Source organism: Epithele typhae, assembly GCF_022376455.1.
Source record: "Epithele typhae strain CBS 203.58 chromosome Unknown BXZ73scaffold_8, whole genome shotgun sequence".
Lineage (NCBI taxonomy): Eukaryota > Fungi > Basidiomycota > Agaricomycetes > Polyporales > Epitheliaceae > Epithele > Epithele typhae.
The window spans coordinates 758,771-770,869 of NW_025954199.1; the positions used below are offsets into that span (position 1 = coordinate 758,771).

At 57.8% G+C, this 12,099-nt stretch overlaps 4 protein-coding genes across 4 annotated transcripts; 3 read left to right on the forward strand and 1 right to left on the reverse strand.

Annotated features, from left to right (window-relative positions):
• Positions 1-778: 778 nt before the first annotated feature.
• Positions 779-1,263, forward strand: BXZ73DRAFT_88613 (uncharacterized protein; the record flags this gene model as incomplete). Its single annotated transcript, XM_048025021.1, has 2 exons — positions 779-839; positions 917-1,263. The coding sequence occupies 2 exons, from the start codon at positions 779-781 to the stop codon at positions 1,261-1,263; spliced, it is 408 nt and encodes a 135-aa protein (XP_047880796.1).
• Positions 1,264-1,657: 394 nt separating this feature from the next.
• Positions 1,658-4,733, reverse strand: BXZ73DRAFT_98775 (barren; the record flags this gene model as incomplete). The annotated part of the gene is made up of 8 exons (XM_048027795.1): positions 1,658-1,693; positions 1,754-2,005; positions 2,061-2,317; positions 2,370-2,481; positions 2,544-2,839; positions 2,901-3,422; positions 3,482-4,037; positions 4,239-4,733. The coding sequence occupies 8 exons, from the start codon at positions 4,731-4,733 to the stop codon at positions 1,658-1,660; spliced, it is 2,526 nt and encodes an 841-aa protein (XP_047880797.1).
• A 204-nt stretch (positions 4,734-4,937) lies between these two features.
• BXZ73DRAFT_88615 (uncharacterized protein) lies at positions 4,938-6,017 on the forward strand (the record flags this gene model as incomplete). Its single annotated transcript, XM_048025022.1, has 3 exons — positions 4,938-5,187; positions 5,223-5,869; positions 5,922-6,017. 3 exons carry the CDS (start codon positions 4,938-4,940, stop codon positions 6,015-6,017), a joined length of 993 nt encoding a protein of 330 aa, XP_047880798.1.
• A 693-nt stretch (positions 6,018-6,710) lies between these two features.
• On the forward strand, positions 6,711-8,492 carry BXZ73DRAFT_75463 (MFS monosaccharide transporter; the record flags this gene model as incomplete). Its single annotated transcript, XM_048022215.1, has 5 exons — positions 6,711-6,951; positions 7,006-7,391; positions 7,445-7,709; positions 7,763-8,123; positions 8,180-8,492. The coding sequence occupies 5 exons, from the start codon at positions 6,711-6,713 to the stop codon at positions 8,490-8,492; spliced, it is 1,566 nt and encodes a 521-aa protein (XP_047880799.1).
• Between the last annotated feature and the right edge of the window lie 3,607 nt (positions 8,493-12,099).

A 12,099-nucleotide genomic window follows, 5' to 3' on the forward strand; every position in this document is an offset into this window, starting at 1 on the left:
GCGGGGCGATGCAACCGACCTGTGCCCCATTACGGCGAGCTGGGATTCTTGCAGCCACCTCCGTGTGCCTTCTGGAGCTCGCGAGGAAGAGAGGACGCGCCTCGTCCCTGCCACGGCGCTCGACCGCGACGCGCGCAGGTTGCCAGTGAACTGTCGGGAACTTTAGTTGAATTTAACTGGAGCTGCCTGTAGATCGTAGCTGATTGGATATATTGACGATTATATGGGCGGTTTGGCCCACCGCCGGGCGATGACAAGCCCCTCGCGCGCCCCGAGGGAGTACATAGACAGCGCGCAGTGGTGGCGCGGCCGTTGACGGTGGGTTTGAGGAATAAGCAAGGTGAAGGCTCGTGGAGGCGGCGTGGCGGACGAGAGTGCAAGAAAGACAGCTGTTGTGATCGCGCCGCCACGTGCACTGTGGGCGGTTGAGGGCCTTCTGCAGTTCCAGATGGCGCTCCGTCCTGCATCCACGGCGTTGTTCCACTCTGAGTGGATCCTTCGTGCTCAAACAATGTCGCGCCCTTCAAGCCTGGTCACGCTGCTTGCCTCATTGCCCGCTTTGCGGGCGCACGCCCTTATTGTGTCTGGTGGCGGCTCCCATCCGTGCCATCGGAGAGAACAATAGCACGTCCCGCCTCGAGCGTACTTATACGCCGGTGGCTCACGTCTTCCGTCCTCGCCACCGTACACTCTGCGGCTTTTCCCTCTACCCCGCGCCCTGCGACCCTGCTTTTGGCAGCGCCACCGTCCTCGCCACCCGTCCAAATAACCACCCATGATGCTGGAACACGGCTCTCTCGCCGTCGCGGTCGTGCAGCGCCAGGTGATGATCGTCGAAGGTCCGTCCCCTCCGCCCGCCCCTCCGCCCGCCCGACGGCGTCCTGAACCCGCCCGCGTGCTCCCGGGTCTCCCTCAGCCGCACACGCCCACGGCGCGCGCGACGCGTGGGTGGACGTGTACACGTACACGCCGCTCGGGGCGCGCGTGTTCCTCGCGTCGCCGGTGCCGCAGGCGCGGATCGCGGCGCGCGACGTGCTCGCGGTGCTCCCCGCCGAGGACGCCGGCGCGGCGCGGCGCGGCGGCGGGGGCGGAGGCGGCGACAGCGGGGGTGCGGGGGCGGGCATGCTCGAGCTCCCGCCGCACGCGTTCTCGGAGTACCTCGAGTTGAGCACGCGCGCAGCGTCGCGGCACGAGCAGCTGTTCCGTGCGGCGGCCGCGGCGGCGGAGAAGCCGCAGCGCGCCAGGCGGTGGTTGGTGATTTGAGGTGGAGGGAAGGAGAGGCGGGGAGGGGGGTTGTTCGATCCCTGGTCACGAGCGAACCGTAACGCCCGACAATGCTTGTATCAATAGCTTGATTGTTTGCCTGTCTGTTAGCGTTTCGACCGTCACTGTATCCATAGATTTTGTCCGTGTTCCGTGGATCACTACATTAGTAAACGACCGCACGTATATCATTAACTTTCTTCGAGAGCTCATCACGAACCTTTTTGCGTCTCGCGAAATGAATGTCGTACAATGTTCTGTTGGATGAAGGGAAGATGCTCTGTCGCGTATAGCAACGTCGAATTCAAGGCAGGAATCGAGAGTCGTGAGTACAATGTCAGATGTCACAGAGATATAGGTATAAGGAATACATAGGACCACACTACCCGGCCTCCTATGACGCCGGAGTAGCGTTCGGGTCTCGATACACCTGGCAGCATGAACGTTAATACGGATCAAAGCTAGCGGGTCATGGCGGAGCGCCGCTCACCTTCAAGTCCCATAGGTTGCCGACCTTGCGGTCCTCGGGATCGACTTCCATCGCGTCTTCTTGCGCCTCTTCCTTGCCGTCCACCTCGATCTTCAGCCCCCGCTCGTTCGCAAGGTGAAGGAGACAGATGAAACAGAAACTCGTGCTAATCTCGTCCATCCTGTCCTTCGTATACGACTGCTGCAGCCCCGAAATGACCGACGTGAACGACCGTCCGTCGTCGGGGTCTGTTGGTGGCCGCTCCTCGGTTTCCTGTGCAGTCTCCTTCAACCTTCCGCAGGGTGATGGGTAGAATAGCGCCGCTCACCATGTCCTCTTCCCCTTCTACCGCTGGCGCGCTGATGTCGAGCCCTTTCCAGATGTTCTCCTTGAGCTTGCGGACGTCGACGCGCTTCGCACGCTTGGCGTAGTTGACCGCCTCGGGCTTGACGCGCTTCGACGCCTGCATCGGCCCGAGAGACTCGTCGATCTCGGCCGCGGTGGCGCCATCAAAGTCATCGAAACCAGGACCGTCGTCATCATCGTCGTTGAAGAACTGGGTGTTGAATGGCGGGGGATCGAGCGCTGCGGATGGACATCAGGACCACAAAAGTGCTCACGCAGACGAATGGCTCACCGTCGTCGCTTGGACCCGCGGCTTTGTCTGCCGCGGCTCTCGCCCAGAACGCTTCGTCGATCTCGTCCTCGACTTTGCCGTCGGTGCGTATGCGCTGACCACGCATCTTGAGCTGGAATGACGCGGTCGCGTTAGCCTGATTGGACGGAGCACATGGCTGCAAGCGACGCTTACGGAGAATTTAGGCTTGAGGAAGAGCGTGACGAGCTGCTTGCTCGAGAAGTGCATGTCGTCCGGTAATGTTTGATCGAACCGCTTGTCTTCCTTTCCTTTGCCCTTCTTCCCGCGCGGCTTCCGGCCCTTCGCGGTCGACGGCCCAGGAAGGTTGATACCGGGCCCGCGAGTGGCAGGGGCGAAGAGCCGCTTCTGGCGGGCTTTGATGTCCTCCTCGGCGGGCGTGAGGAAGTCGATCCGGAACGCCTCCTTCTTCTCGCGCTTGGGACGGGAGGCAGCTGCTTCCGACGCGTCGGCTAGAACGTACGCCGTTAGCAAGACCACAACAAACCAAGCACTGAGGTCGCAGGAACGTACGACGACGGACGATTTTGCGGAGTTTCCAGTGCTCGGGGCCCGCCCAGTTCTTTGTGTTGAAGTAGTTCAGGACGCCCATCTCGCCCTCGGCGTCGTCGATCGTGAAGAGGTCGCGGTCACCGGGCATGCGGCGGGGGTCGAACGGCACGAACGCGCCGCCGGGACCCACCCGCTGGCCCTCGGCGGGAGCGCCGTCGGAGCCGTGGACGGAGCCGCCGTCGCCCTCCGCGCCGTAGTCGGGTGCAAACTCAAAGTCGTTTGGGACGGCCTGGTCGCCGACGAAGAAATCCTCGGCGGGAGCGGTGCTACTTGAAGGACCGTCGACTTCCATGACGTCCCCGAAGCCGGCATACTGGTTGAACCCTCCTTGGTCGTCGTCGTCATCATCGTCGTGAATTGGCTGGGAGCTTTGAGTGAAGAGGGTGTCGTCATGGGAGAAGCTGTCCTTGCCGAAGGCGAAATCTTCGAGGGATTCCGATATTTCCCAGTCGTCGAGCTCGTCCAAGTTCGGCATGAATTGCGCTGGAGCGCGGATCATAAGAGGTAGCATAGCATACGAGCCGAGGCGAGAGTTGACATACCTCGTAGTTGCGTCAAACCCATGTCCTCACGAGGCTCCTCCAGAGGTGCTGCTTCCTCTTCATCCTCATCCTTCGCCACGGAATCGCTCGCGTCAAAGACGACTCGCAGGCTACCGTCGGGGGCAACGGTGAGGCCGAGGTGGTTCATGAGGAGACCTTGCGCTCCGCCCTCGTCGAAGTCGGCGCATGTCTTTCGGAAGAGCGGGTCGACGCTGAACTCGAGATCGAGCTTCTTGGTGCGCAGCTGAGCGGGGTTCTTCGCAAGCGTCGACTCGCTGCGGTATGCTTTCCGTTTCTTCTGGCTCTGGCTCGGGTCACCTCCCGAGGGGTTATCAGAGTCGTCGCCGTCGTCAACACGGTTGGCCAGATTGCTGAGAAGCTTGCCGGTCTCAGTGCCGACAGAGTCGACGCGGGAGGTCCAAATCTTGACACAACCGTCGAGGGTGCAAGAGGCACGTTGAAAGTTGATGGAGTTGTCGTTGTTATTGCGCAGAAGGGACATGTCGTGGAAGTAGTCGATAAGAGCGAAATTCCAAGAGTTGGCGGCGTTGATTTTCTGTCATTGCGTTGAGTCAGCACTGCCGTTCTACGAGATAGGATAAAAATATAACGAAGGAGGTCTGGGTCGAGTTTATATGTAAGCCGACGCGTCGGCATTCAGAGCCATGGTTCGTAGAAAGCTTGTTTTCTCAGTAGCACGACTTGCACCGCAAAGACCATAGGAACGAGGGGGCTGAAGGTGAGCAGAGAGACTCACGTTGTCAGTCGCCATCTTCATCCATTGGTCGTAGTTTTGGGCCATCACGTCCTTAGGAAGATTAATAGCTGGAGTTTGTGGAATACTGAGCATTTGGCTCTTCGTTCTTGGGAGGCCAGCACCCCTGGAGCCTTCTGCAGCTCCGGGCGCGTCGGAGGAAGGGCCACCAGCGGGTATGGAAGACGGGCCCGCCTCTGGATCGTCGCTGGGATCAAGGGGAGCAGGAAGCTTAGCACTCTTCCTGCGCCTGCGCTTCTCCGCGGCATCGTCATTGATGTTGACGGTGGTAAGAGGGATGCGACCATGCGCGCCCTTGGATGCATTCGCGTTGTTGTCGAGAGAGAAGCTGCCGTCTTGGTCGCGCTCACTGAGGCGTTTCTTTGAGTGGGTGTGGGCAGAGGGGCGAGGGGTTTGTTCGCGCTCGGTGTCTCCGCCGGAGTCGGACTCTGCGTACGACACGCGGGCCGTGGACTGGCGAGGACGAGTGGGGGCCATGGCTGGGATAAGCGGGAGGCAGGAGGCAGGAGGCGTGGTGGAGATGGGCGGACGCGTTTGATCCCGAACCGCGTTGTGACACGCCCCACGTGATCGATCACGTAAGCGCGCCTTCGACCGAGGCAGGCCTCAGCTGCGTTGGTCTGCCTGGCTCTGCCTCCGACCCTCCTCTGGCCGGCAGCCCACCGCAGAGGCATCGCATCCATGGCTGACAATCACACCGATCTCGATCCCGCTTTTCACGCTCTCCCCGCCCCGCTCAGGAAACGGATTGACAATGCCTTTGACTCGGCAGTGGGCTCCTCTTCTGTTCGCCGTGCTTCCAAACGCCGTAAACTGGACCAGGACGGCAGCACTCAACCCGGTGGATTCCTGACCGACGAGCCCACTGGTGCTTCGGGCGGGTTCATCGTGGATGAACCCCAGCCGCCCCCGGAGGATTCATTGCCGACCTGTCTGTAGGAGACTTTGTGCGGGACGACCCTCCAGATGAGGAACCCGAGCGCATCCCTCTCTCAGCAATCCCCTCCGCGCTTCACACACTGGACCTGCAGCCCGACGACGAGGACGTACTCGCTGTCTTCCACAACGCAGCCTCCGGATGGAACAAAAGTGGCGGTGTCGAAGATGGGGATCAGGATGAAGCCACGGTGAGCCGCAAGGACTGGCGAGCGGTGTGCGCTGCGCTCCTCGATCCTGGGGACGATAAAGATGAAGACGTCGAGATGGGAGCCGGCGAGGAAGAAGAGACCGTCGCTGAAGAGGAATCGGATTCCGAGGAAGAATATCTCGAGTCTCACCAAAGCGCTTCGTCCGCGGAAGACGATGGGTCGTCGGACGAATATACGGAGCAAGCCACTGGCCTCGGGGATGCGCGGCGTTCGAAGTCCAAGCTAGGCCCCACACAAGCAGATTCAAGGCGAGCCTCTCGGAGGAAGGCACGCTCGAGTTCTTCCTCATCCTCGCGAGAGCGAGGGCAGACACGACTCAGTTCGGGGCAGAAGGAGGCGTGCCTGACGGCTTTTGCGCTGTTCTTTCCCCACGTGGAGACGTCTGAGGTGGGAAGACAGCGACTGCGGATCAAGGACATTACCCAGGCGGCCACGCTCCTGAAGGAAAAGATGAGCGCGGAGGAGGTGAGTATGTCATTGGTCCACATGTTCGTCTAGGTGTTGAGAGGCTGGACAGACGATAGAGATGTTGGCCGCGTTCTCGTCCTCCGGGGACCATACGATGGGGCCAGACGACTTTGAGCGCATGATGGTCGCTGCGAAGCTCGTCTGAAAGCACCAGGACGAGTGCCTGGCAGGCGCAAATGATGGGAAGCGAAGGTGGGCGTGAGAGATGTACGTTAACCCAGATCGGAGCCGGGCAGGTGGCGAGATACTGACATGGCCCGTTTCTAATCCAGGACTGTTTTCCCACTTTAAAAGCCTCCATTGTGATGGGTTGTGGGCATAGAATGGACGACCCTGCCCTTCGTGCTCGCCGCTAGGATGCGACGGGTTTTGACCGGCACGGATCTCTTCTACAGAACAGCGTTGTCCGAAGCCCCGTTTGGGTGCGACACGGATGTTGGGCGAGGCCGTGGGCGTCGTGGGTCGCCGCGGGATGGAGAGGTCATGGGGCCGGCTGGAGAGCGGGCGAGCAACGTCTGCGCACGCGACGCTGTCAGGATGCATGTCAACTCGAGCCCGAGTGCGCGCCCATCTCTGCTCGCAGCCTCGCCTGAGCTCTCGCCCGGCCACTTCGCCCGCCTGCGTTCACCCTCATCACGAACTCTGCCCGCCGCCGCTTGCAGCTGCCGCTTCTAGCCTCGTCCATGTGCTCCTTGACGTCCGCTCGCGCGCCCTCCCGCCCATGTATAAAAGCCTAGTCGCGTTCCCACCCGTCTGTCGCGCCCTTTGGTCCCCGCCCTCATCCCGTGTCTTCCTACCCAGCCCTTCCTCTCCACCGTTCCCAGAGCGCACGAGCAGAATGCCTGGTCCTACCGCAACAGGCGCGGGCATCGGCGCCGTCGGTCGCAAAAACCCCTTCCTCGGCATCGTCATGGTCGCCTTCGCCGCCTTCGGTGGTATCCTCTTTGGTTATGACACCGGCACCATCTCTGGCATCCTCGCCATGGACGACTTCAAGCGCACCTTCGGCCAATCCGGTACCATCAGCACATCTCGTACATCTCTCATCGTGTCCATTCTTTCGGCCGGCACCTTCTTTGGTCAGTCCCTTCCCACTCTTCCTCTTTCGTGAATCTCATGTTCTCCTCGTTAAGGCGCGCTTGGCGGGGCACCCGCCGCCGATGTTCTTGGTCGCCGTCTTGCCATCATCATGTCCTGTGTCGTCTTCGTCCTTGGTGTCGCCCTCCAGACAGGTGCTGGAAACTTGGCCACTTTTATCGTCGGCCGCTTTTTCGCTGGCTTCGGCGTTGGTCTCGTTTCCATGCTCATCCCCATGTATCAGTCCGAGTGCGCCCCCAAGTGGATCCGCGGCGCCGTCGTTGGAGGCTACCAGTTCGCGATCACCATCGGTATTCTACTTGCCAACGTCCTCAATAACGCTACCCAGAACCGTCAGAACCACTCCGCATGGCAGATCCCTATCTCCATCCAGTTCATATGGGCGTTTATTCTCTTCACCGGCATGTTCTTCTTGCCCGAGGTACGCCCCCTTTCTTCCCACCCGCACACACCTTCCTCAGAGCGTTCCTTCAGACTCCGCGCTGGCTCATCAAGCGTGGCCGAATTGACGACGCGAAACGTTCACTCTCTCGTCTCACATCGATGCCTGTCGACGATCCGGAGCTTCTCCTTGAGATTGAGGACATCGCCGCCTCCTTGAAGCAAGAGGAGGAGATGGGCGAGAACTCGTATCTCGACTGCTTCAAGTTTACGCACAACAAGATCTTCCTCCGTACCTGCACCGGCATCTTGATTCAGGCATGGCAGCAGCTTACCGGAATCAACTTCATCTTCTACTGTGAGTCCGCTACTTGATTCCTATGACACAGGGGTACTCATTCTTGGATGTAGACGGCACGACGTTCTTCAAGAACGCTGGAATCAGCGATGCTTTCCTCATCTCCATTGCCACTTCTATCGTCAACGTCTTCATGACCATCCCCGGTATGTGGGGCATCGACAAGTTTGGACGCCGCCCCCTTCTCCTCTACGGCGCTATCGTCATGTGCATTTGCGAGTACCTCGTCGCAATCGTCGGTGTTACCATCTCCATCAACAACAAGTCCGGCCAGCAGGCGCTCATTGCGCTCGTCTGTATCTACATCGCCGCCTTCGCATCCACCTGGGGCCCGATCGCGTGGGTGATCACCGGCGAGATTTTCCCGCTCAACGTTCGCGCAAAGGCGATGTCTCTCTCTGTGGCCTCGAACTGGTGAGTTCATCCCGTATTGCCTTCACTCCCGCGGCTTGACAAGTCGCCTCACACAGGCTCTGGAACTGGGCGATTTCGTTCGCGACCCCCTACCTCGTCAACGTCGGGCCAGGTAACGCCGGCCTCGAGGTCAAGGTCTTCTTCATCTGGGGATCGACGTGTCTTGGATGCGTCCTCTTCACTTACTTCTGCGTCCCGGAGACCAAGGGCTTGTCCCTCGAGCAGGTCGACCTCCTCTACCAGAACTCGACTCCACTCACCAGCGTCGCATACCGCCGCGAGCTCATCGCCAACGACACTCACGTTGGGCGGGCCTCTGGCGCGGCTGGTGGCGTGCACGATGCTCCTGATGAGAAGATGGATGTGTAAGCGTCATGTTGGAAGATAAGAATATAGTTTCTTTGTTGGTTCCATCTCATGGGAAGTTTACTCCACAACTGGACAAATTCACAATCACGATCTGCTGGGAATGTGTACCCTTGTCACATCTGTAATACCTCACGTGGCTGGAAATTTTGTGTTCAGTTGTCCAACCGCTGCAGACGATTCCGATCATTCCAATAATATTGGTGGTGCTTATAAATAATGACTGTACATATCATGACAAGTGATACTACAGTCTCATATGCATGGAAATCTAATGTACCAATCAATATGGGGGAGGCAAGTGAGGGGGAGGTGGGTGATGTGGGGACAACACAGAGGTGAGGTGGGTGGTGCAGCGAGATGGGTGACAGCTTGGCCATGAAGGTAAAAAAGCGTGTGAGTGGGTGCATGTTGAACATTGGATATTGAACATAGGTACATACAGACAGTTCTACGTACACATGGACATTGTGAGATAGTTCCCATAGTTCCACATGTCTATTCACTGCCTTGTAGTCCCTTCTCTCTTCCATTCCGTTCTTCTACGCTTCTCTCTTTGTTCCCTTGTTCTACTTTCAGTCTCTCTTTTGTCTTGAGCGCACAGCCCGTACCACTGTGCACCCAGAAGAAAGTGATTTTCACCACCATGCGAGGGGAAAAGTCTTGAGCACCAACGAACGTGGTGACAAAGTAGTGCATAGTGATTCAGATAGGAAATATTCCTATCTGTGGAATCACCCATTTCAGCCGGCATTTCCGCCCAGAGTTGATTAGATAATGTTTGTCCAACTACTGCATGTGGAATTTCACTCATATTCACCACTTTTGCAAGCATCAGCAACACACCAATAGATAGACACAAGAAACAAAGCAGATCTTATTTGGGTTTTACTATTACAGAGATTACTAGTCGTCTACTCCGTGCTCATAACGATACTGATGGGTGACTGACGCTGCAGACCCCTTCGCACCCATGGGCAACCCCGCAAGCTTCCTGTGTGGGTTGCTCAAGCGATGTGGGTGACGGGCACGAAGGTCACCCCATGCGACGGTGGTGAGCGCACACAAACATCTCGTAGGGAGGCTCCAGCATGGACAAAGGTGTCGGCACCAGTGGGGGGCTGTAACGGATGGACAGAACACGCAGCGCGGTGCACGTGTAGAGCCTGTTGTTGAACGCGGTAAATACACCGTGGACTACGCGTGAGAATGCTCGGCATACTCGGCCACAGGCCGCCGAGCGGCTCGGCTTACCTAAGAGTGTCTAGCCGTATGGCGCGCTCTACGGAACACCACTGCATGGCATGCACGTCTCCGATCATGCATCCCCGTTCCAGAGAGCTATCTCTAGCTACTCTATGATACCGTAGTGTAGCCCCGTTTCTTTGCTCTCGTTTCAGCCTCTCTCGTGTACTGTACAGTAGCACCAGCCACTCGTTCGTACCCTGTATATATACCCGAGTATCCTGGCCTGCTAATACACAGTTCCGATTACTACTACACTATGTGCGAGACCTCAAACAGGCTCTACTAAGCTACAGGTGAGATGTCGTGCCCACTAGCATGAGGCTACCGTCTCAACAGGGTATGAGCCCTGCTGTCGCTCGACAGCGCCTTCGTGGCTGCAGTCGGCGTGCTGAGCTTACCTGTAGGTCGCCGTAATGGCAGACCGGAGTGCAGATCCATGTGTGGTTGATCCGCTGCAGGACTCACTCAGAGTGTTATCTCGCACCGTAACAGCTGCGTTTCATCCGCTTTGGGACGTATGCTGATTTCTGTCACTATACAGAACTTATCGCACTATCTTCCAATACAAATCGTCCTACACACACAATGTCTTCGACCTTGACGCAGCACGTTCCCGTCCTCGACGGCACGAACTACCGGTCGTGGGAACCTCAGATGCGGTGCTACCTGCTCTCCTAAGGGCAAGGTCCCGTGATCACGAAGACCAGACCTCCTGCGAACCCCAAGGACAACGACGACACCAAAGGCGAGACCTTCGACGCCCTCGATCAGAAGGCGCAAGGCAACATCCTCTTGCGTTGCTCGCCCGCAGTCAAAACTGCAGTGAAGACCAAGACGACCACCAAAGAGATCTGGGACGCTCTCAAAGATCTCTACGACAAAACCTCGGTTGCGAACGCCTTCGGTCATTTCAAGACCGCTCTCACTACCTCGTTCCCATCGAACTCGTCACCTATCCCCGCTCTCGATTGCCTCGATCAAGCCTGGACCAAGCTCTCTGACCTTCAAATCGCGATCCCCGACTTCATCAAGGCTATGCTTCTACTATCGAAGCTGCCTAGTTCGAACTACGACTACGTCATCAACTCCAAGATGTCAGTCGCGACTATCGCTGAGCTCAAGTACCCCAAGCTCCGCGCAGAGATTATCCGCTGCTTTGAAAACCAGCGGACGAAGTCGAAACACACTCACTCGGATCCACAAGCGGCGAAGATCTCAGCCGTCAAGCGCAAGGGTGACGATCCCACCTTCCAGTCGCAGCAAATGCGCCCAAACCAAGGCAGCAACCAGCAGCAGGCGAAGAAGAACAAGAAGCGAGGCAATCGCGCTGGCAAGAGCGTACAGGAGAAGTACAACAAGCAAGATCACAGCGCGCACATCGCGTCGCCTGCGATCACCGAGCTAAGCGCTCCCCTCCGCGCTCCTCTCCCCGGTCCTGTCATCATGAATCTCCCCCGTTCTGTCCCTCCTCTCAACTATTCTCGTGTCATGGACATTCACCCTCACAGAATCACCATCCACACCAACGCCATACGCACTCCTAACACAATGGACGGCCGCAATGTCTATCCAGACATAGTCCAGGCACTCAACACCGTCGCCCAGCAGAATGTCTCCACGTCCATCCAGTTGATCAAGAACTTTGTATCTACATCGTCCGGACGCAAGGACATCCCGCTCAGCGCGCGTATCACTGAGCCCGACAACGTGGCAGCATCTTCTTCTAAGAAGCAGTGCCTATCCCTCCAGGAGCACCTTGGGCCCATCACATGGGCTTCCGATCATGGCAGTGACAGTGGCTTGGAGACCGACAGCGACAAGAGCGCTATGGAGGAGGAGGACGTCGTCTCTCTTGGGTCTGCCCCCAACTTAAGGCTGTATGCAGGTCTACCTGCAGGTGATCTGGATCTGTACCTGCAGGTAAGCATGTCTGACAGACACTGATCTGGATCTGTAGTGATCCGGAACTGTCAGGGACCTGGATCTGTACGATCTGGACCCGTGACCTGCAGGTACACCTGCGAAACGACCCACAGGTCATTTAAACCTGCGGATCCAGGTACTACCTGATCTGTAATATTCAGGTACACCTACTACATGACCTGCAGGTTGTCAATACCTGCAGATCCAGGTATTGGTTTACTTGAAAAACTAACTATTACACAATGCGGAGTTGTAGAAACGTCCTCGTGAGTCCCTAGTTTGGAGCCTGCACGTGCACAGTCCAGACAAGTCACAACGTTGATGCACGTGGCGTGTGTTACGTCTGAGGGCTTATTCCGGCTGGAATACGACCTAGGCGCCTTGTGGTTACGGTGGCGATGCTCAGAGCGCTTGTGTGCTATCGAGCGAGTGTGCGAGC